Source organism: Macrosteles quadrilineatus, unplaced genomic scaffold, assembly GCF_028750875.1.
Source record: "Macrosteles quadrilineatus isolate MER2022 unplaced genomic scaffold, UCM_ALF_1.0 Scaffold_1__1_contigs__length_201487025, whole genome shotgun sequence".
Taxonomy (NCBI): Eukaryota; Metazoa; Arthropoda; class Insecta; order Hemiptera; family Cicadellidae; genus Macrosteles; species Macrosteles quadrilineatus.
In genome coordinates, this window is record NW_026542594.1 from 120795756 (window position 1) to 120823389 (window position 27634).

Consider the following 27634-nt stretch of genomic DNA (forward strand, 5'->3'; position numbering starts at 1 on the left):
AGATGATGTTGCGGCTTTAATAGCTGCACGTAGCATTGAGCTTGCCCAGCTGAAACTTAATCGAGTCATGCGAACCATTAACGCATGGATGGCAGAACATGGTCTCTTGCTCGCTCTGAGCAAAACTGAGATTGTGATTCTGACTAAAAAGAGGATTGACACCATCGTGCCTTTGATGTTGAAGTTCAAACCACTCGTGCCGCAAAGTACCTTGGGGTCATGGTGGACAGCAAGCTCAGCTGGCGAGACCAGATCACCCGTACGGCGGACAAGGCCGCTAAAATGGTTTCTTCCCTTAGTCGGTTAATGGCCAATGTCGGAGGTCCGCGGTCCAGCCGCAGAAGGCTGTTGATGTCTGCGGTCCAGTCCGTGCTCCTGTACGGTGCGGAAGTCTGGGCAGACGCTCTCAATAAGGACATATATAGGATGTGGCTCGCCCGAGTGCAGCGTCAGGCAGCACTAAGGGTAGCATCTGCCTATCGAACAGTGTCCGAACCCGCCGTCCTGGTGGTTGCTGGAGTCATCCCCGTCAAACTTAAACAGTCAGTATTTTAAACATAAAAGGGTACCTTACGCCTAAAAAGTTATACAGGGTGTATATAAAGTCCCGCACTGGCTTAATATTTTCTAAACGACAACAGATAAATCAATAAGATTTGGTACATCGACACCACACCTAAATAAAAGAAGTATATAATATTTGATGCCAATATCTCCAATGTATTGATTATTCTCAGTGAAGTAAAATAATTCAAAATTATTTTTAGGTTTATATTAAATACTACTGTGAAGTGTGAATCCAAAATTTATTCTTTGATTTAAAGATTTTGTTTAACCATAGACTACGGTAAGCAATAAAGTGCATAAAAATATGCTTGTAAATTTAGTTGCTATCCTTCGTAAGGTAATGACATATTTGATGTAATATAATGATAATGAAATGCCAGAAACTCAATATCTAAATCCCGTAAACTGATGCCGAGCTCCTAGCGCCAATACCGGGCCAAGCGATTTTATGCCTATTTTTAATTGCTTAAAAATTATACAAACAAACTCTGTAAAAAAAGCTCAAATAAAAAATAAAATTCATATTTTAATCTAAAACTTTGCCTCAGGAAGTTTTTTCCTGACCAAAAAATAAAAAGTTTCTTGCTTACTTCATTTTCCATGTTTTAATGGTGTAAAAAAAAAAAACTATCATCAGTTTTAATTTGCCTGAATAAGCTATAAAAAATATGTTAAGGTTAAAACTAACTACATAGTAATGAGCACTGGTTTTTCCAGAAAAATTACATAAATTTGAAATTTTTGTGTTAACAAATAAGTGTAGCAGAGCAGGTTGAGAAAATGTATGTTTGTGTAAAACAAAAAGGTGCATTCACCTTTTTCACCGTCCACTTCAGTATCCCACCAATTCGAATGGTGGGCACTGCCCATTTTCCCACCACACAGCGCGCTATCCAGTAGAGTATTATACATCTATCGTCAGTGCATTACCAAATTGATAACACGTTCACTACTATCATCAGCTTTTCATTGTTATATTCACGATATGTACAAGCTCTTGAATATTAATAAACAAACATTGTTTTAGACCAGTGAATTTGCCGATGCGGTGTCTACTGTCTGTGGGCTCTCTGAGCATCTCCAGCAACATGGCCGCCAGGACTAGCTGCTCCACTCTGCGCTTCATAGCTGAGGATGCTTATCTGTTCATATCAGACAAGACCTCGCCTACTGTGGATATCCGGCTTGACTACATCTGTGTTTTGGATCTTGGGTAATTTGTTCCACTTCTTTTACTACACTATCTTACTAAATCTTAAGGTTTGCAGCTTGGAAACTCTTAGGATAATCTATTATTCTTTAATTCATTCCCACATATCTTATGAAATCACCATTTACGGAGCAACAACTAAGGCAAATTTGGATAGAATACTTAAAACAAGAAAAAGCTAGTAGAGTGATCATGAAATTAAAAAGAACAGATTCAGTTAAAAATATCTTTCCTGAATTGGGTGTGTTAACAGCTTACAGTTTGTATATTTACTAGTGGTCGTCCAGTTGTCGAAAACTCGACCAAAAATATGTAATGTACCCGCATTGAATATTGGATACTGAAGTAGACATTCCATCTATATGGACCAGTTGTCGCCATTTTAAGCGCAATCTGTTGCGCACACCACATTTGCTTTTGCTGTTCCACATCAACTACGACGAATTAAATTAAAACGTGCAACAACTTAACATGGGGATGGAATGTCTAGTTGTAATTCAAAGGTACAGTCCTCTCTATTTTCACCCCACGTGGTAAATAAAACATGAGATTGTAATTTCTTCCATTTGTTTTGATTTTCTGTTTATATTCCGTTGTTATTTCGTCACCAGCATGGCAACTTATAAAGCCCATGTTAATTTTTTTTTATTTCAAATTCATTTTTTGCACTTATATTTGAGCCTATTTCAATTTTTAAAGGGATTCTGCACATCTTCCGGAATATATCTTTCTAACAGTATGAGTAGATTTTCCCTGCGATGCACACGAGCTGAGAAAAAAGGTTTTAAAGACACATGCTTGCCTATTAATATATAGATAGATGAGACAATTATTTTTGCAAAACACTTTCATTTATTATCCACTGCAAGTAAATATAACACACGCTTTCAAATTAACCTTCCTAGACATAATTTAGAATTCTACACCAAAAAACCTTCATATACAGGATTAAAATTCTTCAAAAATTACCTATTTCACTTAAAAAATCAAATAATACAAACAGATTCAAAAGCATATTAAAAGACTTATTGATAAGAAACCCATTTTATTCTATTACAGAATTTTTAAATTGTTATCTCGAAACGTTCATTTGAATTTCAGATACTACCTAGTTTTACTCTGACGTAATCTTCTAAGATTTTGTGATTTTTTTTAAAGTTATAGCACTCATTTTTAGTTTTACTATATAGATCTTTTGTAATGAATGATTTTAATTATTTAGTTTATAACGAGAGCTCGCCCCGTGGTCGAAAACTCGACCAAAAGTATGTATTGTGTAAACTTCTCTTATTACACCCCACGCTGTAAATAAAACATGTGATTGGAATTTCTTCCATTTGTTTAGATTTGCTGTTTATATTTTGTTGTTATTTCGTTACCAACATGGCAACCCATAAGACCCATGCTAATTTTTTTTTATTTCAAATTGATTTTTCGTGCTTATTTTTGGTCCTATTTGAATTTATAAAGGGATTCTGCACATATACAGGAAAATATCTTTCATTTGGTACCAACCGCGTGTAATTCGGTCCTGTAGTATGGTCAGGCTAGCTGTCATAAGTTTTGCAAAAGTTTTTTAGTATATAAGATTTTTTGTTTATGTTAGTTTTTAAGTTTTATGACGCTTTTTAAGACATATCGTCTAAACTTGAATAAAGAATATTTGATTGATTGATTATTAAACCGGGATGACTTATTATTGTCTAGTAGTCGGGAAAAACGGAAAAGTCGGGAATTAGTCTTTATTTTGATATCAAAGTCGGGAATTTTCATGATTTTGCTGCGATCGCAAAAGACGACGATCACGTTTACGTGACCGCGAAAAACAATGATGATGATGTCTACATGGCCGCGGGAGATGTTCACGATTTTGCTGCGCGGACGATGACGATGACGTTTCCGGAATTGCGGGAGACGACGATAATGTTTCTGTTACCGTGGGAGCCAATGTTGATTTGGACACAGTCGCGGGAAATGATCATAATTTTGCCGCGATCACGGACGACAACGATGACGTTTCCGTAACCCCAGGACCCAATGGTGATGTCTACACGGTCGCAGGATATAATCATAATTTTGCCGCGATCGCAGACAATGACAATGGCATTTCCGTGACCGCGGGAGAAGACGATGATGTCTACACAGCCGCATGAAATGTTCATGATTTTGTCACAATCGTAGATGACAACAATGACGTTTCCGTGACCCAGAACACGACGATGATGTCTACACGGCCCCAGGAAATGTTTATGATTTTGCCACGATTGTTGATGACGTTGATGATGTTTCTGTGACCACGGGAGATGACGGTGATGTCTACACGGCCGTAGGAAATTTTCATGATTTTGACGCTATCGCGGACGACGACGATGACGTTTCCGTGACCGGGGCAGTCAATGATGATGTCGACACGTCTGCGGAAGATTTCATGATAAAAAACCCTAACTGGCAATTTATAATTTTTCGTTGCTGTAACAATACTTAACAATACTTTATGGCATCAAGACGGGATGTTTGTAGTACAATTAAATTATTTAGAAAATTTGGTTGAACTATAAATAAAAATTGGTATCGGTATCAAGAAACGAGAATTGATACATTTTGGTATCGACACTCACTATTTGTTGAAAAAATCTAGTCTTGAAAAATCTGGAATTAGTCTTGAAAAGTCTAGAAGTAATATTGAATTGTAAAATGGAAATAAACGAGACACCCTGATTAAACTATTCTATTCTTATACTAAAATGTTCAATTGAAACTCTCTTGTTGTTAATTTTAAGTAATTTTGCCCAATGTCTGTGTAACAGTCTGTTTGAGCTGTCGCTGCGCATGAGTGAGAGCCCCCGTGTAGACTTGAGAGCGTCCAACAATGTGGTTCACATCCGCACGTGCTCAGACTCTGCCCGACTGCTGGCCCAGCTGATCACATACCTTGCATCTAGTGGAGATCTGGAGACCCCAGAGTCCCCCCCGCCACCTCCCCCCACTGGCATACCTGGGCCCCCGTCTGACATGAGCGCTTCTACTGTACAACGGGTTAACACTCTCATGGAAGATGCAATGATTGACGACATCACCAAAGAAAACAGGAAGAATAAAAGTAATCAATTTGATAGTATTACTAATTTGATCAATATAGCTTTCAGGATCAGTAATGCTGAATATTAACATTCATGTGCTTATTTAATATTAACTAGTGGTTGTCCAGTGGTCGAAAACTCGACCAGATACATGTAATGTACACGTATTGACTATTGGATTCTGAAGTAGACACCCCATCTATATGGACCAGCTGTCGCCATTTTTTTTTAAACATGTAGTTGTGTGAGCCAGTTACTGAATGTGTGTCTTAAATTAAATTTTATTTCTTATTTTTTGTTGCTGACAAAGTTGATGGGTCAACAGTTGCTATAACTCATAATAAGTCATTCCATAAGGTTGACTTGGTAAAAAACATCCTGTATTCAACAGAAATTAGTCATTTAGATCAGCGCAATCTGTTGGTGGCTCACATCAACTACGACGAATTTAAAACAAAAACTGGTTACAACTTTAACATGGAGATGGAATGTAAAAGTACAGGCTTCTCTATTTTCACCTCACGCTGTAAATAAAACATGTGATTGTAATTTCTTCCATTTGTTTTGATTTTCTGTTTATATTTCGTTGTTATTTCATCACCAGCATGGCAACCCATAAAGCCCATGTTATTTTTTTTAAATTTCAAATCCATTTTTCGTGTTTATATTTGAGCCTATTATAATTTTTAAAAGGATTCTGCACTTCTGCAGGAAAATATCTTTCCAACGGTATGCGTAGATTTTCCCTGCAATGCACACGAGCTGAGAAAATGGTTTTAAAGAAACATGCTTGCCTATTAATATATAGATAGATACAAAGGTGGTGCATCAAAGAGTCATTACTAGTAATAGTATATAGTAATTATTATTATCCATAAAACACAATTACAGAGAAAAAGAGAGTTCAGGTAATAGTAAAAACACAACAACAAAACTACACCAAATAAAAACAATACTATTAACTATACTCGGTTCACAACATTTAGGCGGTTTGAGGGGAAGTTCCCTCACTTTTTTTTACTTAATGTATGTTGCTTAATCAGCTGTTGAGCTATTATTTTAAAGGTAAGGATAGAGTGGAGGAGGGGGTAGATTTCTTCTCCTAAAACCCCCTAAATATTGTGACCGAAGTATAGTAAAAATAATAATAACAATAATCTAGTAATTAAGAGTGGGCAGTATCAGTCGGCCATATTGGATTGATGTCCCATAAGAACGATGTAATCTTTTGAGCGCCGTTGTTTTTAAACATAGAATTACATTCGATGCGTCATTGGAAAGAGAATACAATTCGACAGGGGGTTTGCTTTTTATTTTTTATTTTTTTAAAGAAATATTTAAATAATTATAGCAAAAATACACTTGTTTAAGTTTAAAATTTTATAGAGGTTTTTTTAAAGGAATATGTGAAATTCGAAAAAGCAAATCCCCTGCAACATTTAATTAATTATCGAATAAAATTTGTTTTACGTAGATCCGACGTAAACTGTATACGTGATAGGGTTTAAGAAAATGCATGTTTTTGCTGCCCATCTCGGCGGCAACTCGGCGTAGTAGTCTGGCAGATCGCCTCGAGATAGCTGCACGCTCACGCTCCTTCCGCTTAGCATTTGGCGGGAACTCAAATCAGGTTATGTATCTACGTTTGTGTATAATGTGTTGCTAGCATCATTTAATAACACGACCTTGAAGCTATATATAGACTTGCACTACTTCCCTAAATCTAAAGGACTGGCGAGTGGTATTCCAATCACAGGACAAGATACGTTGTTTTTCGAGTATTCATTGCCCGGTTTGAATCAAAAATAAAATTAGAACTAACCACGATTATTTAGTATTGATTGTGTAGCCTATATAAAATGATTAAATGATAGGGACCAGGGGAAATATACAAACTTTTGTCATGGTTTGAATTTCAATATCAAAATACAATATTGCACAATCAAGATATTTTAGGTCATTGACCTTTATTATACATCCGGTATTGCTGTTTCAGGAGAAACACGTTGATAAATTATAAATTGATATTCCCGTGGTTAAAAAGAATTATTTTATAAACCTATAAAACAAAATCATAAAATCTTACATAAAGATAATAACAATAACAGCAATTGTAAAAAGGGTATAAAGATAACAACGTCATTATACTTTCTCTTTGTTCTTCTATTTCTTGGGTTTCCCTTCATCACGCATTCAACAAGTTGCCTAGTTGCCCATGTCGTTATCAGCTTTTGTGACATAGCACAGCAGGGGGTAAAACTTGACGAAAATCGGTTAATTTTTACCTATTAATTAATTACCAATGTACTTGATTGGTAATGTATTAATAAATTGGCCGGTTTTTGTCAAATTTTACACCAAATTTATTGGAATTTCAAGGTGAATATCAATAACACAATTATTACCAAATATGTTTATTCATTTAAAAGATTGATTTGTGGTATTGGGTTTCCCACTGAGTGCAGCCGAGCGGCACTAATGAGGGTTGAAGTGAACAATAGACGGCTTATCAGACCCGACCCTCCCCAGTGGTCTGGAGAAAGCTTGTAAAAAAACTATTGTTGTACACGCACGTGACTTGTTCACCTTGGGCTGCTTCAACTTTAATTTTTTCAAATGAACTGTGATGTTTCAAAATCAAAAACAATAACTTGGGACCATACTGCATAACAATAATGGACTGCAATAATTGTTGAATTTAAAATCCATTTTTAACAAACTTATAACTTTTTAACTTTTAAAACTTATCTTGGTATTTTACTTGGGGTAATGAAGTTATGTAGGCTAGTGTAATTCTTGGTTCATCAAGGTTCTACTGAATTATGTTTGGCAGTGAATAAGTGTAGAATGAAATTTATAAATTCAGGGATACACACCTTTTACAGAGTTATAAAGCCTAATTGCTCTAATTAACTTGTCACAACATCTAATCTAGAGCCCAGTTTAGAGTATTAGTGATGTTTTCTAAACTTGGCAAACCCCAAGAATGCCACTTAAGGCCAATAATCTGTTCCAAAAACGTAAGGAAATACAATGTGAAAATAAAATTGAGATAGAAATCCTTGTCTTGTGAGAACCAGGAAACAACATAAAACATAACCTCAAGTAAACAAACCTAAACGTTTTGACATCAGTCCTGCTGAGCTTAAGTGTTGTGTGAAGATTTCGGCTGCTAGTGTACTTAATTCAAGCAACCAACTTTTGAAAATAGATGTTGTGAATTGTGATTTTCAAGAGAGAAAAACTGTGGACGTGGCTAATTTGAAATTTTATGATTCAAAATCACCATTTATGTTTATTTACACAGCTTTACAGTGTTTTATATGTTAAAAATGCATATGCAGCTTATTATTAACCGCGCCGAACTATCCGAATCCGAAAATATCCGAATCCGAACCTCCCAATCTCCGATCCGATCTGAACCGAGCCTCAACTATCCGATCCGAATCCGATCCGAAATGAAATTTCACTATCCGCACACCTCTACAAACTAACATGTCTAAAATTAATAAAAATTAAATTCCGGTGCCTTTTTGTCCCACCCAATATTTAAAACGAGATTGTGGAAATATAACTTATAGGATTTTAAAATTTATATATTTAATGAATTTAATCATTCATCTTTAGTGTTAACGGGCGAATTTCATTTTTTAATTAGTATTTACTGATGTATTAGAACTAATTAGTTTACTGGCATACACAACAATAAAAGAATTAAACAAACTTATATTTTAAAGTCAAATCATTGAGCCCATGGATTACTTGATATTTTGAATAGCATTAATAGGTGTAAAAAGTAGCTTAAATAGTAAACGACGTTTGTATGACACAGCTTTCAAAAATGTCTTTACTAGTGTAACAATTTGGCGGAAAGTAAATAAAAGAAGTCTTATAACACTTAAAACATATATTTGCGCTTATACTGTTACTCACAAGACGGTAAATATACAATAAAGATTGTAGCATTTAGTCTCACTTACCTCTTTAGTGTATATTTACCGTCTTGTGAGTAACAGTATAAGCGTAAATATATGTTTTAAGTGTTATAAGACGTCTTTTATTTACTTTCCGTAAATTTAATAACACGTACAAGGCTGATCAAGAAGTTATTTAACAATTTGAATGAGAAAATATATTTTTCCCAATATTATTCTAAGCTATTATTATCAGACGGGACATTGGTAACAGAGCCCTATATGCAATTCAAACAAAATCAACTAACTCTAACCTAACTCATACCTCTTAGATTTATCAGCCAGCAGGTTTGAGGTAACTAATTTTGAATTAACTATTATTTGATATGGAATTCCAAAACATTCCCTATTGTAATGGATCTTCCAATATAGGTTATGTGGATAATGATCAGAACAATCTTCACGCTGGCGCTCCTTAAAGTGATGACACTAACAATATATTTTAATTGTTGCTATGCACGTGTCTAAACAGGTAAGAAGACAAGACAACATTTTCATTCTCATAATACAAGGAATAAACTACAGCTAGACATAACAGCTCATAGACTTAAAAAAAGTAGCAATAGTCATAGACTAAACTGCATTAATTTTTTTAATAAATTGCCTGATTCGGCCAGAACTGTATCCTTCAAGATATTCAAATCTAAATCATAGACTAACCAACACAAGTAGACTTCTCATCCCATTGTAAATTTTGAAGCATGTTTTTCGTGTCTAGTTCATGTACGTGACACAAAGGCGCTAGTGTCGACGAAACTTTGTTTCCATTATTTTAGGGTTAATTTCATGATTTGTGCTTTACTGTTTGGTTATATAGCTAGGGGACAAGTTATTGTTTATGGTTAGATCGTTAGATCGTATTATTTGGTTAAACGAGGTTTTAAATGGCTGTAATAACGGGAAACAAATTGTAAACAAAACACGACCTCTACATAAACCGTACAGAACTAACAATAAAATTGTCTTCAGCTGTTCCATAAGGATGAGAAATCTACTAAGGGAGTATGTTTTATCTATGTCTAAATTATGTGAATGGTTGATAAGTAATCCTTTCTATGGCATCCATGAATTTCTAAAAAGAAAAGTTGATATTGAATTTTGATGTGTATTTACATGATCCATATTCTCTAGATATATCGTCATTTAATTAACTAAGTATTTGGTAAAACTTTGTATTTTATTTGTTAATTTGGAATGTTTTGTATGTGTTTTGACTATGTCTATGGCAATAAAATTCTTGATTCTTGAACAGGCAGAAGATGGGGGAGGTAGCTTCGACAACAAAGCATTGTTCTAATCTATCACAAAACTGGTACAAAGTTGTGTTCATTTCTGGACATTTGAATCAGTTGTCTAAAATGCCAAAAGATTAAACATCAATTGCCATACACTTTGACAACATGACAACAATGAATCGGGCCTTTGTTGTTTGTGTAAAAGATTAAACGCGGGCAAAGACTGAAATACTTTATAATAATTTTAGGAAAAGAAATAACAATGCCCTTTATTTACAGGTAAGATGAAAAATATCTTTTAGCAAACAGATAAATATATGGTTGCTTGATAAAAGTTACTCCAACTGCTTATTTCGTGTCAATTATAAAATTAAATATGACCCTTCTTCATGTTTCGTCACTTCTAAAGACATAGAGTGACCCAGGTCAAGGATTACCCAGAAAACACTAAAGTTTGGGTATGGGACCAAAGAGAAGAGGGGGTAATCTAGGAGAAGTTAGAGAAAAGGAAATATAATGTTAAAAAAAGGTAGGAAGATTATCAGTAATTCAAAATTCTTATTCCCAATGTTCTCTTGAGAAAGAGAAAATCCTGATAGAGAAAATTGTGAAAGAGAAAATCCCCATACACAGACACATTCTTCAACCCCACACAGACCTTCACCAAGACCTACCAGAATTGTTAAACCTACCAAGAGATTCATAGAAGGACTTTAAGAGGGAGATGTCCTGAAGTCTGCATTTGTGATATTAATAGTTTGTTTATTTGGTTGTCACCTGATTTTATATATTACTAGCAGAGTACCCGTCCGTCGTACAGGGTTGGCATATAAGTATAAAATGTTTATTGCAGTTATACTCAAGCTTTCGTTTTCAATGGGGGAGGACACAGTTTGATGAAATTTGCTTCTTTAAATTCACGGTACCCTATAGGTTAAGTGCTTAGTTAGTTAAGTTAGCCAAATTAATTTTATTATTTTTTTTATTATAATCTATCTATCTATATATTAATAGGCAAGCTTGTTTCTTTAAAACCTTTTTTCTCAGCTTGTGTGCATCGTGGGGTAAATCTGCGCATACCGTTAGAAAGCAATTTTCCTGTAGGTGTGCAGAATCCCTTTATAAATTTAAATAGGCTCAAAGATAAGCACAAAAAATGAGTTTAAAAATTTGAAAAAATTAACATGGATCTTATGCGTTGCCATGCTGGTGACGAAATAACAACGAAATATAAACAGAAAATCAAAACAAATGGAAGAAACTCCAATCACATGTTTTATTTACAGCGTGGGGTGAAAATAGAGAAGTGAGTACAATACATATTTTTGGTCGAGTTTCGACCACTGGACGACCTCTCGTATCAGATAATTGGGTGGACCGATGCTTCTAGGTGTCGAGATTGCTTCGGCAAAAAACTCAACAAACCCAACAGTCCATCGCCAGTGCTAATGCGACGTTGCAATACAGCGCTTAACGCCTGGTGAGGGTTCGGCAACACCGTGCCCGCGCCTTCAGTGACTCATCAATCGATCGATGCCTGTGACGTTGAGACTGCCACGAACGTAGTTCAACAAATGTCCGCTCCACTCCACGCGCGCTAGTGTGCCAATTTTGAGATTTTGGTTTACTGGCACCCACTCTTAACTACAATGTAATAAATAAACTTATCATATTATGTTATGTGTACATGTTTATTTTTTGTAGGTGGTAACAGTCAGAAGCAAATGGGAGTAGAGGTGTTTCTGTTCCCAGACGAGACTGTTCACATAACAGCCAGTCACGATACTCCAGTCCTGGACACATCTGACACTGACAGTGACGAGTTTGTTATGGTCGAACACTCTGGACTTTTGGTAATACAGTATATCAATCTAGTACATTAAATAATTCAGCTAGCAGGAATAATTATTAGTCAATTCCACATTTATTTTACTTTAATATCTCAGAGATCACATAAATACTATTTGTAAGAATGAGCTTGTTTATTTTTCTAATAATGTATATGCAAAATACTGTAAGCTAAACTATATACTGCTAAAAAATATACAAATGAAGATCACCAAGTATACCTCTCGATGTCAAGTGTATGTCTTCTGCCATTTTGTAACCCGCATTCGGGTGCGTTTGGTTATTATCAGGTCGGGGAGTTATGCATCCCTGATAGTTTAGCCGGGCTGGGTTACTTCGGGTATCTATTTTGATCGATTTCCCCCCTTTTGTGTCCTAAAATGGTTTCCTGGCTCAGGCGGGAATATTTCATTGCCAGGAAACGATTGAAGAAAAGGAAGGGTGAGATTTTATTTAATAACTTGGGATAGCTCCTTCCGATACTCTGTTAAAAACCTCTTCGGCGTAGTATTTGTTTTTTGTTTAATTTATTCCCTATGTCCATCTTCCAAGGATGGTGCAGAAAGAGTTTGAGGGCGACTTGATTACTTAAAATGCTACAATTTTGGTGTAAGTGGATTAGTTCAAACCCGCATGAGAGTGGAGATAGGAATAGTTGCAATAGAACTTGCAGAGTAGAGTGGACAAGGATGGTTTACAAAAGAGTAAGACACTAGAAACACTCATAGATCTTGCACACAAAAACTTATTACCAGGTTTCCCGGAATAGGTTAACACTAACTTAAAACTAACTCATTTCCGGTGTGCTGGAATTAATAGAAAAAGAAGAAAAGAAAGTTTGTGGCGGGTAGCTAACACGGGCTAACTGCCTCTACCAAAGTGACAGAGAAGAAGACTTAGAGGTATTAGTTTTAGTGCAAACTAAAGTAGCTTATTTCTATTATCTTTTTTTCCGGTGTGCCCGAATTAATAGAGAAAGAACGAAATATATTTCGCAAGTAATATATAAAGCTGGTAAAAGCAGCTACCTGCACTCACAACCTATACAAATCACTCTAATGGCGACAGTCCAGGTACCAAGGAAATGGGAAGAACGGAAATAAAAGTTGGGCTTCACTATCTTCACTGCCAACCAAAATTCCTAAGCCGTGTACCCAAAGCTTTATCTAAGCATTATTCCATGATTTGAAGCATTTTCGTTGGTTAATGTGTTAGTAGCAGAATCAAATCGTAAGTTAAAATATTAACCACATAGTTCATCAGATCATTAACTAATAGTAGTCTACAGCAAATAATTGGATTATCACTACTGTGCTATGCACTGGTTCTATTAAAAAAGACAATGAATAGCTACAGAAAAAAATTAAAGATTGCTAGTTAGCAAGAAGCCAACTATGTGAGAGTTTCGTTCTAATAAATCAACTATTTACTCTCATCTTTCACCTCCATAAATCAATTAGCTCACAGCTAAATTACTGCTAATTACGATAAACATTGCCTGAACACTAAACACCACACCTTGTATTTTAGGTAATACCGTATATCACGGACCTACCCGAAAAACAAAACACACAAATATGAAAACCAACCTTGTGTGGCTGAAACCAATTCAAACTCAATGGATTAAAACAATAGAAATATAACAAAACGATTTATAACGGGCCGGAGCTCGTTTGGCCGTTACTTATTCAAACTTACGGTCCAGAAAAGTTGTTTAACAAACTAAATTCAGATTGCCAACAAATCAAAGCCTATGAGTTATACATTTAGAAAAAGCTAGTTGAATTAAACAATTCACACTTTATTTTACAACAGGATGATATTTAAAATAATCTTAAGTTTAAATAAAACTCTCAGTTCAATTAACAGGGTGTCTACCAACCAGGAAATCCGGGATCACCGGAAATTGTACTTAATTTTTTACTGGCCATGAAATGTATGGGTATTGTCCTTAAATGTCAGACTATGTCCTTAAATAGTTTTATGGGCCATTTTAAGTAGGGCATAAAAAGTCATAGTTGGTTAGGAGCACATAAAAGGTTTATCAGATGTTTGTTTACATTTTTAGCGAATTTCCCTATAGGGAATAAGCTATTACCGTAGGTCTCATGGTAAGACTTAGTCCCGGGACCGATTTACTTTTTCATTTTGATGTTCCTAGAAGCCAAAAACACCATCCGTTCAAATTCATAGGCCTATATATATATATATATATATTTATATATTTATATATATATACTAGCTGTGTACCCGTTCTACGCACGGGGATCTTATAATATTCAGTTGAAACCTTCTTATATAAAGAACAGCAGTTGGTTTGCATATTTTAAGATATGCTGGCCAAACTATTATACATAGCTTCATTTTATGTTGTTTTTTGTTGTTCCGGATCGGTATGACAATCAATAAAAGGTTAAATTACCTCTGTGTCTGCCGGTCGATCCTATAACGGTAGGCTTACTTTTATTTTTACTATCTGATCTCGTTTGCATGGCTCAATCACGTCCTGGTTGAAGTTCGTTCGCTACGCTCACTCACCTGTATGTTGGAGCTCGTTCGCTGCGCTCACTTTCCTTCAGGTTAGCTCGTTCGCTACGCTCACTTGCCTTCAGGTTAGCTCGTTCGCTACGCTCACTCGCCTCCAGGTTGCAAATTAGCTGTTGTCATAAATGTAAAAGAAATAATAGTGCTAGTGCTGCACCCTGTTGGTAATCCTTGTAACTTTAATGCTATTGAACATCACAGAACAGAACCAACTTGTTTAATTGAAACAGCTGTTAAGATTCAATAATTTCATTTCTCATAAGGTTAACATGGGCTTCCAGAAATTCCACGTCAAAAATCGACAAAAACTTGATTTTCAAGGGTTTACTGTTAAATATCTAACTGTCTCATATTCGATGAAATACGTCTAAAACCATCTCATATATGTATAGTATTTGGAAAATAAGTTTCAGGCGGGACAGTGCTATAGTTATTGAGGAGTAGTTGTAATAAAGTGCGTATTTTAGCGTTACCAAGAGAATGACAGATAGACAGACAGACAGACAGACAGACAGACAGACAGAAATTGAGATAAGGTTTGATTCGGTTTCTCTGACCTATGAAATGTAAAAATAACCAAAAAGTTCATTATTCTAAGCAATGTACAGACAAAACTCTAATTTTATTTATATAGATGTGTCCGTCAGCACGATAACTCGAGCAAAAATGATCCGATTTCTATGAAATTTGGTACAAACGTGTAAACCTACGTTTATTCGAACGAGTTCGTGAGCCAGCATGATCGGACCATGGGAACGGGGTTTTATGGGGGGATTTATGGGGTAAAAATTGGTTTTTCTCATTTTTGACCCTCAAAACATAAAATTTCCCAAATTTTTTCTAGACCATTTTGAAGAGCTTAAAAAAACAAATAATTCAGTATATTGAAGTGTTTTTGTATGGTTATTGGTTACGGAGAAAATTATAAATTAAAAATTCCCATGTTATTCTTATGGAGAATAAGAAACTTTTGTAGTTTGCTTGTTTATGCATATATTTGGATCAAACTTGGCCAATCGATTTATTTTATACTAAGCTGTTAATATTTTACTGAAAAACACACTTTATTACCCTGTAGGCAGCAAACCTAGGTACTCGTTAAACCTAATGTTATTTGAATAGATTTAATTGAAAATCAAATCAGGCAAATGGAAATTCGCTTAGTCTGCAGGTTTGCTGCGGCGGGGGTATTATAATTTATTACTAGAGTAATTATGCAATAAAAACCCCATTAGCATCAAACCCATTAATATTTTATCTCGACAATCAAGTGTCAAGTCGGGTGAGGTTCATTTTTCCGAGTTTTCAGTTGTCCGAGTTTGTTAAACATTACAAAATATTAGAGAAATCAGTTGTCCAAGTTTCATTTGTCCGAGGTTTGATAAATAACTAATAATATTTAGATAAATCAACTGTCCGAGTTTTCATTTGTCCGAGTTCATTAAACTATTTTAAATTATATTAAAATATCAGTTGTAGGAAAGTGTAGTCTAACCTGTTGACCTCAGGCAGGGAACGGGATGCCCGAGGTGAGGATATTGACTGCCACACCCATCCTGGTTGTAGAGAACCACTTCTGTAAACCAACTGGCAAGACTGACTTCCTGAAGGCTCCTCCTCACTTCCCTGCCCCTACACACAAGTACACCCTGAGAGAGATGACACTGGTGTGGCACATGTACGGGGGCTCAGACTTCACCACCACGGTGCCATACAAGAAACATGTCACCATACACACTGAGAGGTACTTCTAGATGTCTATTCTTCTATTGGTTGCGAGTCCCATGCCTCACTTTAAGTTTAAGTTTCCTAAAATGATTCAACACAATTTAATTTATTAAATTAAATTAGCAGATTTTTAAAAATTGCAGATTTTCAGTTCTTGACATATACTCATGTCATTCATGGCTATTGGTTAAAGTATTTTGTAGGTTATTATTCAATTTTTAATTTTTATAAGTTCACCCAACCAAATTTTAATGGCCTAATTGTTTTACTATTCTGGAAAAAGTTACTAAATAAATTCAGCTTGAGTGGCTACTATTCTCTGTATAAAGTGGTTGCTATATCACATAGTTTGTTGCTATATCTAAAACTCTGTTCGTAAACTGTTTGTATACTGGTAAGCGCTAGAGGATTATACAACTCACACAGACCGGCCAGCCTACAGTCGCTGGTTCAAGGCTGGCTCACCTACTAGGCACAGTCATTAAGTGTGGTGGGATTTTTTAAATTTTTTTTCTAGTGATGGTCAAAACCAGAAAGTTCAAATCTTGAAACCAAAACCGCAACTTAAAAATCGAATCCCGAATGCTAAAAATACAGTTAATTATAATATTTTTATTATGATTATACGATCAAAACTGAAAGAGATTAACTCTTGATCCAGACATAATAACATAAATTTGAAAATGTACCAGATCAACTTCAAACCCAAAGACAAAATATTTTTTTATAAACCAAATAACATTAAAATACCGGGTGTTTATAAATTAATATCGGGGTTTTAAAGTTTTATAACTTTTATACAATTAAAACAAAAATTGCCAAAAATTAAACCAAAAATTTATTTGAGCTAAATTTTGCCTCAAAATTGAAAAATGTGAAAATCCTTGTTTTTAATAGTAAAAATTAAAAACGGGGAGAGGCAATTTTTTGCTGCCTTTATTGAATATTTTCAAGAAATGCACAATAGTAAACTGTAGGAAATTTTATGCTCTTTCCAAAAATTACCTTCCATTTTGGTCGATTTCCTCATCATTTAAAAGTTATTTGCAAAAACGTTAAGCAACCTCCAAATTTATAGTGTAGAAAAAAGTTGGGAGATTTCTTTTTCACTGTACAATTAAATCTACAGTTCTACTAGATCAATTTTGTTAAGTAATTTTTCGTTTGGAAGACATAAACTGTTTGAGTTAGCGGTAAGTTTAATAGTATAAAAGTTATAAAGCGTTAAAACCCCAATATTCATTTATAAACTCCCGGTAAATGAAACTCCTGACATAAACATAAAAACATGAATATGAGATTAATTAGAACATTTAGTGGTCTTTCTGTTTAATAAATATCGATATGAAACTGAATTGTAAGTTGTTCCAGTATTTAAGATGCCTTGTGCAGTTCAGAAGTTTAGAATTTACTAACTTTACTACTAGAATAACTTAGAATTTACTAGTTTCATTAGTGTTAATGGAGATTCTTTTGCTCAATTGCTACCTGCTTGTGTGTAAACAAGTGTTATCTATATATATAATTCCGTAAGTCAAATTTTTGTAAAGAAATTGTGAGTGACTGGATGGCCGTAGAAGGATGGGAGGGGTCTTATTTTAAAGGTCTTGACGTGAATTTTGAGGGAAAACTATTCATTTTTCTTATTTTTTTACCATAAATTCGCAACAGAATAAAACTTTTCCCATTAAAACAACATGGGGTTTAATTTGTTTACATCTTTTGAAATTATTAAAACAGAAGTCATTTACTGCTGATTTCTGTTTACTTCAATACAGCTGATCGTGCTATTTCTTGAAAACAGTGATCAATACACGCATTTGGTTTACTTTTAGCCAGTCAACTATGAAATGTATACTATAATAAAACTGAAATCTTGAAGATTAATCGGAAAAACGTCTCCATTCTTTGTTTATATTTAAATCATATACTCAAGTTTCATTTTTTCATGCTTTTACGTTATTGTCGTGTTAAAGGAATAAACGACATAGAATAAATATTCTGTATAAATAATCAAAGAGTCAAAATTAAATCTAACTTCTGTTTTGTTTTTATTTTTAAATCATATGTTCAAGTTTATTTTAAATGATGTTGTTTTCTTTATATTTCTACACATTTTAAGGTTAAGGTTGTGTAAATATATACAACTAAAATAACCTATAAATGTTATTGGTTCTAAAATGGTGTATTTGCATTCCTTCGTAAGTAAATTTTTTTAGTGCAGTGAATATACAACGTAGAGTAATCATATTCGATCATACTTTTATAAAATCACCAGGGATTCAAGATGTTTTGGTATGTAGGCTGCTGGATGTATATTCTTTTCATTATAAGTACTGTAATTAATATGAACGCCAGGGGAATACCACAAAGGCGGGGAACTGTTCATAGGAATGACAGTGCGCGTAGGAGAGCAAGAGTAGATAATGACGAACTTAATCAAGATATGTTACAACCCCTTTTTAGGAGACCCATGGTAGACGAGAGAAATGTAAAGATCCATGATGCAGGATTACTGGACCAAGAGTGCATTCAATGTAGTGCTCTTCATTTTAGAGAAGAACTAACGAATAATCATTTTATGACATGTTGCCATAACGGACTTATTAACCTTCCTCAGTCAAAAACTAATGTAGAACTTAAAAGTTTGTTTGAAGAGAGTCCACAACTGTATAAATTCATTCGACAATGCAACAGTGCGATGGCTTTTGCTTATTTTTCAGCCAGTAAGAAAGATATTCCAGGAAAAGGACCATACTGTTTCAAAATTCAAGGACAGATTTATCGTTCAATCTCAGATTTGCTGCCTCAACATGATAAAGACCCCGTGTATGGCCAATTGTACATTATTGACACATCAACAGCAACAGATTCGTCAAAGGCGTCAAGAAAATAGTGACTTAAAACCTGAAATATTGTCAAAACTAGCTGAAATTCTATTAGAAAATCCATTTGCACAAATTTACAAAAGAGCTTCGGAAGAAATGGTTGTACAAGGTGACAGTGAATTAGAACTTAGGTTTGTAGACAGGATAAATATGGATCGTCGTAGGTATAATAAGCCTACTGCAGATGAAATTGCAGGCGTCTTCAATTCATCTGAAGGCAAACCTCCAATGAATTTTTAAAATTCCAAACAGGGAAGCTTTTATTTATCCTCATTAACCAAAGCTACCTTAGTAAACCAGTATTTATTCACAAACAATGATATGTTTGCTGCCTTTTCATGTTAAACCACTGGAGTGATTCAAATTATTTATTGAAAATGACATCAACAAAAGCAAACAAAGAAGAACAACAAACTGGTTTTTACACAAAAGATATGGTGTAGGGATGCCTATTCTGACACATAGATAATGTTATTCTGAGTTTGTTTAAATACCGGTATTGCAAAAAGTTGTTTTACATTTGAGCTTTTTAGGGACTTATGTCCCTACAAGCCACTAGTAAACAATAATGGCACAAAAAATGTCAGAAGTTTAAAAAAAAGAGTGCAGAAGTTTTCAATTTAGAAAGTTATCTTGAAACTCGTCGATTGAATCTCAAAACCGAATCTTTTCTTAAGTTTTGATGGCTTTGAGATTTGAGATACAGTTTTGACTCATTTTTTTCACTTTTGAACTAAAATCTAGTTGGTAAATCATCATCAGCCTACAGACCAAGTCGGTAAGGAAGTCTGACCAGTGAGTGTGTGTGTGAGAGAGAGAGAAAGATATCGGTGATTATGTTTAAAATATAATATTTAATATATAATATTAATATATTGGCTATTGTTCATATGTAGGGCTATTGTAATTATCTATACTATTATTATAAAATTGAGGTGGTGTCTGTCTGTCTGTCTGTCTGTCTGTCTGTCTGTCTGTCAGTGCGGCTGCCACAGTTAAAAAACTAAACCGATACAATAATTGGTTAAATTACCTGTGTCCGCCGGTCGATCCTGTAGTATCCTATTGCAGGATATGCATTTCGGCGAAGTTAAATCGCCATCATCAGTCCTTAATATCCTGCAATAGGATACTACAGGATCAACCGGCGGACACAGGTAATTTAACCTTTTATTGATTGTCAACCGATCCGGAACAACATAAAATAAACCGATACAGCCAAAATTAAGCACAAAGATGGTCCATATATCTAGGAATGTCATATACCTATTCACTTCCCTGAGTTGCTCTCGGGCTACGCCCCTTAGATATCTGGAGTTTTGAGGTGAGATTTTCAAAAGTAAATATTAGTATTGGTCTCCACAGAAGCATGAGAAAATTCACAATCTTTGTTAACCTTCGCGTGACATTTCAATGTAAACAATCAGAACTGCTAAATGCTTATTTCACAAATTCAGACAGCTGATACAAACAAATGAAATAATAGCTATTTACATTACAAGTGTAGTAAGAGTGTTTTTACATCACGCAGGTGAATGTTGTGCAACGAGCGGAAGCGAGTTGCATAATTCACCTAAGAGATGTAAACACGCTCTTGCGTAACGTGTATCGTACAAGATTTTACCTGACTCGACAATATACATGGGGTTACGTACAATATTTTTCATTATCCATTTCACTCATCGTCTAACAGTAACGTTCTTTTGCAAACAAAAGCTAGGTTATGAAAATACTTTAAAGCATAACAATAACATTCAAGCGCACAGCTGATTTCTAGCGTTGAACGTCGATGCCTCCATAGAGGTATATTTTTTAAGTTAAGCACTCAATGTTATTTAAATGGGTTTCATTACATCACCGAGTGAGTTTTTTTCAACTTTACATCACTCGAGAAGTAAGGAAGTTGCATACATCACGCTTAGGATAGGGAAGTTTAACGTGGCGGGTTAGGTAAAAATATTTTACCCAGCCCGCCATGTTAAACTTCCCTATCCCAAGCGTGATGTAAACAACTTCTTTACTTCACTCGGTGAAGTAATGAAACCCATTCAAATAACATTGAGTGCTCAACTTAATCAAATATACCTCTATGGAGCCAACAAAGTTCAACGCATCACTGATCACTGACAACATCACTGATTTCTAGCTGTGCGCTTGAATGTTATTGTTATGCTTTAAAGTATTTTCCTAACCTAGCTTTTGATTGTAATTGTAAAAGAACGTTACTGTTAGAAGATGAGTGAAATGGATAATGAAAAATATTGTACCCTTTTATATTGTTGGTTCAGGTAAAATTTTGTACGTTACACAAGAGCGCGTTTATATCACTTAGTTGAATTATGCAAAAACACTCTTACTGCACTTGTAACGTAAATAGCTATTACACAACTATGTTGTAGGTTTATTTATTGTTAAACTTTGTCATAGATTCCTATTCTAAAACGATGTCATTGATTATGGAAATAAAGAAAGATTCTATAACTGTAAGGTATGAAAATTATGTAATTGATATAGTTTACAAACAGCAGGGCAATTACAATGTAGGACATACTTTTTTTTACATTTGGTGTTTTTTTTTACAAATTCAAACTATTTAACAAGTGTTTGGGTTAGGCGTTATAGTACATCTTCCCGTTGCAAAGCACGGGTACAGCAGCTAGTTAATACTACTATACCAGTCGAAATGCATTAGTCATTAAAAATAATTTTAAAAAAAGGTACTTTTTGTTTATTTCTTCTATTAATAATAAATAATCACACTAATATTATAAATATTTACAGTGGAAGTACTCCCTCATCACCTGCCACCAAGAGACATGTCAACATGAACGCCAATTACTCAAAAACTTGCCCCCAGGAGGTGAGAATTTTCCTGTTGTTTTGAATTAAGTTTTATGTATAGTTAAATTGAATTTAGTCAACTTACTCCATTGATTTACATTTTTAGTTGAAGTTAAAGTAATATATTATTGTTATTTATTCTAATAGTTTATTTATTATTGTTACTGTTGAATTTTTACAGATATTTGTGTCTTTGTTGTCTTTTTTTTTATTAATCACTCAAGAGACAATTAAGGACTCATAAAACTGCATGCTACTGATTCAAACTGACAAAACTGTATGGTAAATAAGAAAAAATATTTTTAGTGCAGACAAACCATTTGTGGTTTTTGCACTTTTGTAACCTATGTATTGTTAAATTATTGTGTAAATAAATTTCTTGATTGATTGATTGATTGATGATTGTTTTAAGAGTTCTATCGATGCACATTACACACAGTACATATCTATTGCTTATGATTTAACAGTTAACAGTGTTTCAATGACTTGATTGACAGGTGAATTTCAACCAGCGCTACTCCTCAGAACATTCAACATCAGATAACAGTGAGCACAAGTCTGAGTGGTGGACCAGAGGAGGAGTGGGTCGACAACACGACATGCTCATGGAGCTGCAGCTTAACAAGGTTAGCCTACCACATGTAACCTAAAACTTCATCTCTGGGTACAATGTAATAAAAGTATAATGACCAGGTCACATCAGTTAAATAGTTTAGTTGCAGCATAAAGTCTAAATAACATTGAGCTACACTAGTTCTAAATGCCTCATAGTTATTTAGTTTCAGTGAAATGATAATAAACTAGCCTGAACTGACTGCTACAGTGAATTTCGTAATTAGAGACTTAGTATAACATTTCAGCTTCATCACTTGAAAGTTTTCTCTAACTTTTCTTAAAACTTTTTAATAACAGGTACTTAACTTTAAAATGCGCTAGTACATCCACAAATTAAACTTCTTCATGAAGTTATTTTAACTTAATATTTTTAAATCACTGATTGAGTTATTGTTAACACTGTTTAATAAGTCCTAACTGTTATAACATGACAAATCTGATCCTGTCTTCAAAAGGCAAGGAGCTTAAAACGACCAAAAGCCAGGCAGTGCTGTGAAAGTAAAACACAAACACTGAGAACAACAAATGTTTAGATCTGGATTATAAAATTCTAAACAAAAGAAAAATAACTATTTCCCACTTTTTTATTTGATTTGCCTTTTTGAATCCAGTTTTTGCACATCCGGGTGCTGCCTGTTTCATCTAATGATCTATTTGTGTTCTAAGTCTGTCCTTACCTGAAGACATGATCAGATTCAAGTTCCCAACACATCATGACATTTTTGTGTTATTATAATCCTATGATCATGTTGAAGGTGAGGTTCCAACACGAGGTTTACCCGGACAACACGACCCAAGCTTCTCGCCAGGTGCTATTGATACACGAGGTGGACATCCGTGACAGACTGGCAGTGTCTAAGATCAACAAGTTCCTCTATCAGTACACCAGTGAATCCAGACCTCGCCAGTCACATGCTAACATGGTACATCACCCTTTCTAGACATTGAAATATAATTTTGCAGGGTTTCCAATGAACAAACTTTATGTTATGTTTGTCTGTTAAAAACTCAATCAGTCAAATTTTAAATTCACTTAGTCTGCAGATTTGCTGCATCGGGGGTGTTTAACATTTATTGTTTACTTACTGCTTAAAAATACCACCTGTTGTGTCTAAGTTTAAAACTATTATTTACTAGCAGAGTTCCTGTCCTTCGTACGGGAATAGCATATAAGTATAAAATGCTTATTGCAGTTATACTCGTGCTTTGCGTTTGCAATGGGAGAGGACACTACTAATATTATAATATAAGTGAGAAAGTATGGATGTATGGATGGATGTTTGTGACAAGTAAACGCAAAAAATACTGGTCGGATTGGGCTGAAATTTGGGGTGATGATAGCTCACTTTCCCGATTAACATACATACACATTCATATCTCAATAATCCTTTCGGGCTCCGCCCCAGTGGCTCTGGAGTTTCCCATGTTAGCCTTATGAGTATTTATATTAAAAGGAATAAAAGAATTTTGTTAGCTGTTTCAACTACACAAGTTGGTGTTATAATAAGCATTAAAAAGTTATAAGGTTTATCAACAGTGTGACATAATTTTATTTTTGAAAGACATGTTTTTAGGCGAGGTTTATTATACTGTTTTGATCAGCTTGTGGGCTTCACTCACCTTAATTTGTTAATCCAGGACTCGTCAAAATGTAACACAACGAAGACACACAACACACAAATACACGCACATAAAAAATCGTCCTTGGATTTACTCCGACGTTTCGCAGGACCAAAGATAACGTCCCGCTTCCTCAGGGAATTAAAACTTTATTTTTCTCACGTACACGAGCTGAACGCCTAACCACGACTGCCGGATCAGCTGTTCCTGTAGAGGGGGGGGGGGGAGGGCAGGGGGGTTGGTGGACGTACTGGTTATTGTAGATAAGCCTTTGACATCCTTGGCCTTGTCTCTCAGCTGTTCTAGTTCCTCTTTAATTACTTGTAAATAAACAGTACTAACATCCACCGATGGTCGTGATAGAGCAGGGCTACAGATATACAAGGACTGGCTCACTCCTTTGATGTTAGCGGTCGCCGCCTGATCCTACTTCCCCTCCCCCGCCACTCCTCAGTGACGTAGCGGAGATACATCGGCACGAGGCGTGACGGTAGCCTAGCACGGCAGTGCATATGTCGCCCGGCATCTACGCGCATATTAATAATTGTGTTTATAATAATGTAGTTTTATAGTGTGATTTTTAAAGCGGGTTTCTTTAACCCTCCAACTTTCAATGAGCGAACTCTGTAGTGGCAAGGCATTTTTGGCGACTTTGCAGTCATATTTTCGAAAATTCATATAAACTAAACCAACAGATCAAACCTATGAACCGTATTTATTATTTCCAACTTGAAGTGTTCGTAATGAAATGAAGAATTTGAAAATGGCAACAAAATAAATATTAAAAATATTGTAGAAAATATTGTCAGTAGGTAGAAAAATTGCTGCATGAACCAAAAATGTTTCATAAGATATACAAATTGTTTGGAATTTATTTCCCTACATGGAAATGTAAAAAGATTCCAATTACCATTTATACAAAGCTATGGCTCAAAAACAATAAAATGACAAGTTTCACGATTTTGCACAACAAATTTAAAATAAAAACCAAATAAATGTATTATCAAGAGACAAAGTAAAAGTAAACATTTTAGGCAATAATATTGGAGATCAAATGAAGTAAGAATTGTTTATGTATACTGATCATTTCAATAGATGTTTATGACTTTTAATAAATGTTTATATTTGTCTAGAAAAACATTTTGTTATTCACACGTATATATTACTTTTAAAACCCCACAAACCAACTATATAAAATAAAAGTAAACTTATTCCCCTACATGAATATACATTATACATAGTTATAAAGGCAAATATACAAAAATAAATATTTTATAGTTTTTCTATAAAATTCTGCTGTACCTTTTTCATTTGGCGATTAAATCGTTTGTTAATTATGACGAAATGTTTCAAAAACGGGCTAAATGTAATGTCACAGACCTCAAATTAAGAAAGTATATCCACATAAAACAGTTTATAAACTAAATAAGTACAATTTTTACAACTAATAAATACGATTAAAGTGATAAAGTCAAACCCGCGATATTCGTTGTTGGTAAACAGTCAATGAAGTTCACAAAACTGGCTAAAAAATAGTGTCTGAAGTTTCTTAAAGTAATGTCACATTACAGTCGAGGCACAATAAATAATATCGTAACGAAACATTTACAACTTATAATCACGATGTAAACTGATAAAGTAAAATCACACCAAAACTCGACTTGTTAGTTATTGGTCAACAGAGATTGAGATTAGTTAGTCAGGCAACTTAATGTATTTTTGCAACTATATGTTATTTTAATGTATTGAAATATGTAGGTCCTATAATAAAATGTAATTGATTAATTGAAATTCTTTCCTATAAAGTTTCAAAATACCTAAGTATAGGTAATTTATTTTTATACAACCTCAATGTATTTTATATAACCTCAATGAATCCTAAAAGGTATGAATAAGTAATAAATAAATACAATTACTAATCCATACATTAAGATACATTCGAGCAATACGAACACAGATACTACACAGTAACTTAATACATTGGATCAATAACTACAGTATTCTTAGCCATCGCTTTACATTCCACTCCCATCCTTAAATATCTACTAAAGTTAATTTTTTACTTTTTAAAATTGATGTTATACGTAATCCTATTTGAAAATCAATTACTTTTATAAAATACATTAATACCTAATAAAAAATGTCCAACATAGCAGTCTCTATACAGACTGGGTTGGGTTATGTTGATATTGCCAAGTATGAATGTAGTGATTTTGTGCTCTTCAATAAAAGTGGTTAAAGTAAATTCATATTAACTATATGGTAATAAGAAGAGTAAAAATCGTTTTTTTTTTTAGTTTTGCAGACGACTGGAAATATAATAAATACCTGTAAATATTGTGCAAACTGTTTTAATTTGATTAAAAAGTTAGGAGCAAAGTTAACCTCATTGCCAGCAGGTTAGAACAATTTTCTAATTAAATTATTTTATTAAATTTTATTTGACAAACAAATAAACTTTTATAAGTGTATGCCTGTAAATCTTTAGTGGATCTAGCATATTCAGTTATATTATAATTTTACATTAGTAGCCTGCACAATCTACTACATAGACAATTACAAGTTTTTCGCAAAAACACTACTCACCATTATATGCTTTGTAATAACCAGTGCACAAATAACCCATAATTTATTACAAGTATACAGCTAATATAAATAAATATTATAAGGAGTTAGATCAATAGTACCTACAGCACTGATCAGGACACTTTATCTTCAAGAAATAGCTCACAAACGAACCTGTCTTCAACTACTTGAACCTAGGTCATAAGTTCAACATCATCTGTGATAAGAATCAAGCTAGACAGAATAAGGATTTGTTATCTACATTCATTCTGATTTATCAATCACATAGTTCATAATATCATCACAGCTAATTTACTATCTGCTTTGGTTAATTTAAATAATATTTGGTCTTGTACCATGTCTGGTTTATATTTAACACCAGATTTTGAAAACTGATCAAAGATACAGTTACGTGATTGGGAGAGTAAAGGTGTCATTTTTAAAAATGGAACAAAATTTATTGTTTAAAGAAAATGACTTAGTCTTTGGTAAGGTCAAAGGGTATCCATTTTGGCCAGCGAAAATAATAAATATTGACCGTGTGACCAACAGAAATGTTACTAAATATAAAGTTAATTTCTTTGCAACTAATGAGACTGCCATTTTACACAAAGGAGATCTTTTCCATTACCAGGAGAAAAGATTTCAATTTACTACAGAGTCAGTAGCTCAAAAACATAAGGAAATATATAAGAAAGCTTTGGTTGAAATTAAAGCAGCCTGGGCGTTAGCTAAAGCTACTAACAAAACAATGAGCCCATCTACTACGGTTCAGAGTAAAAAAAAACCCAACTAAGGATACCTCTCTTAATCTACCCATACACATGAGTACAGCATGCAGCTCCACTCCTAGGGGTCATGGTGGTCAAGAAAGCTTAAATGGAACGTTGAATATGGTATCATTAGTGGACAGATACTC

General features: G+C 34.3%; 1 protein-coding gene across 1 annotated transcript in view; it reads left to right on the forward strand.

The window, feature by feature from the left end:
- LOC128983975 (autophagy-related protein 2 homolog A) overlaps nucleotides 1-27634 on the forward strand; it is a 250121-nt gene that overhangs the window by 186987 nt on the left and 35500 nt on the right. The window contains exons 25-31 of the mRNA XM_054403259.1: nucleotides 1595-1780; nucleotides 4585-4877; nucleotides 11771-11919; nucleotides 15967-16202; nucleotides 21856-21934; nucleotides 22413-22541; nucleotides 23286-23453. Of these exons, the coding sequence (XP_054259234.1) occupies nucleotides 1595-1780; nucleotides 4585-4877; nucleotides 11771-11919; nucleotides 15967-16202; nucleotides 21856-21934; nucleotides 22413-22541; nucleotides 23286-23453 (1240 nt within the window). The remainder of the gene's footprint in view (nucleotides 1-1594; nucleotides 1781-4584; nucleotides 4878-11770; nucleotides 11920-15966; nucleotides 16203-21855; nucleotides 21935-22412; nucleotides 22542-23285; nucleotides 23454-27634) is intronic.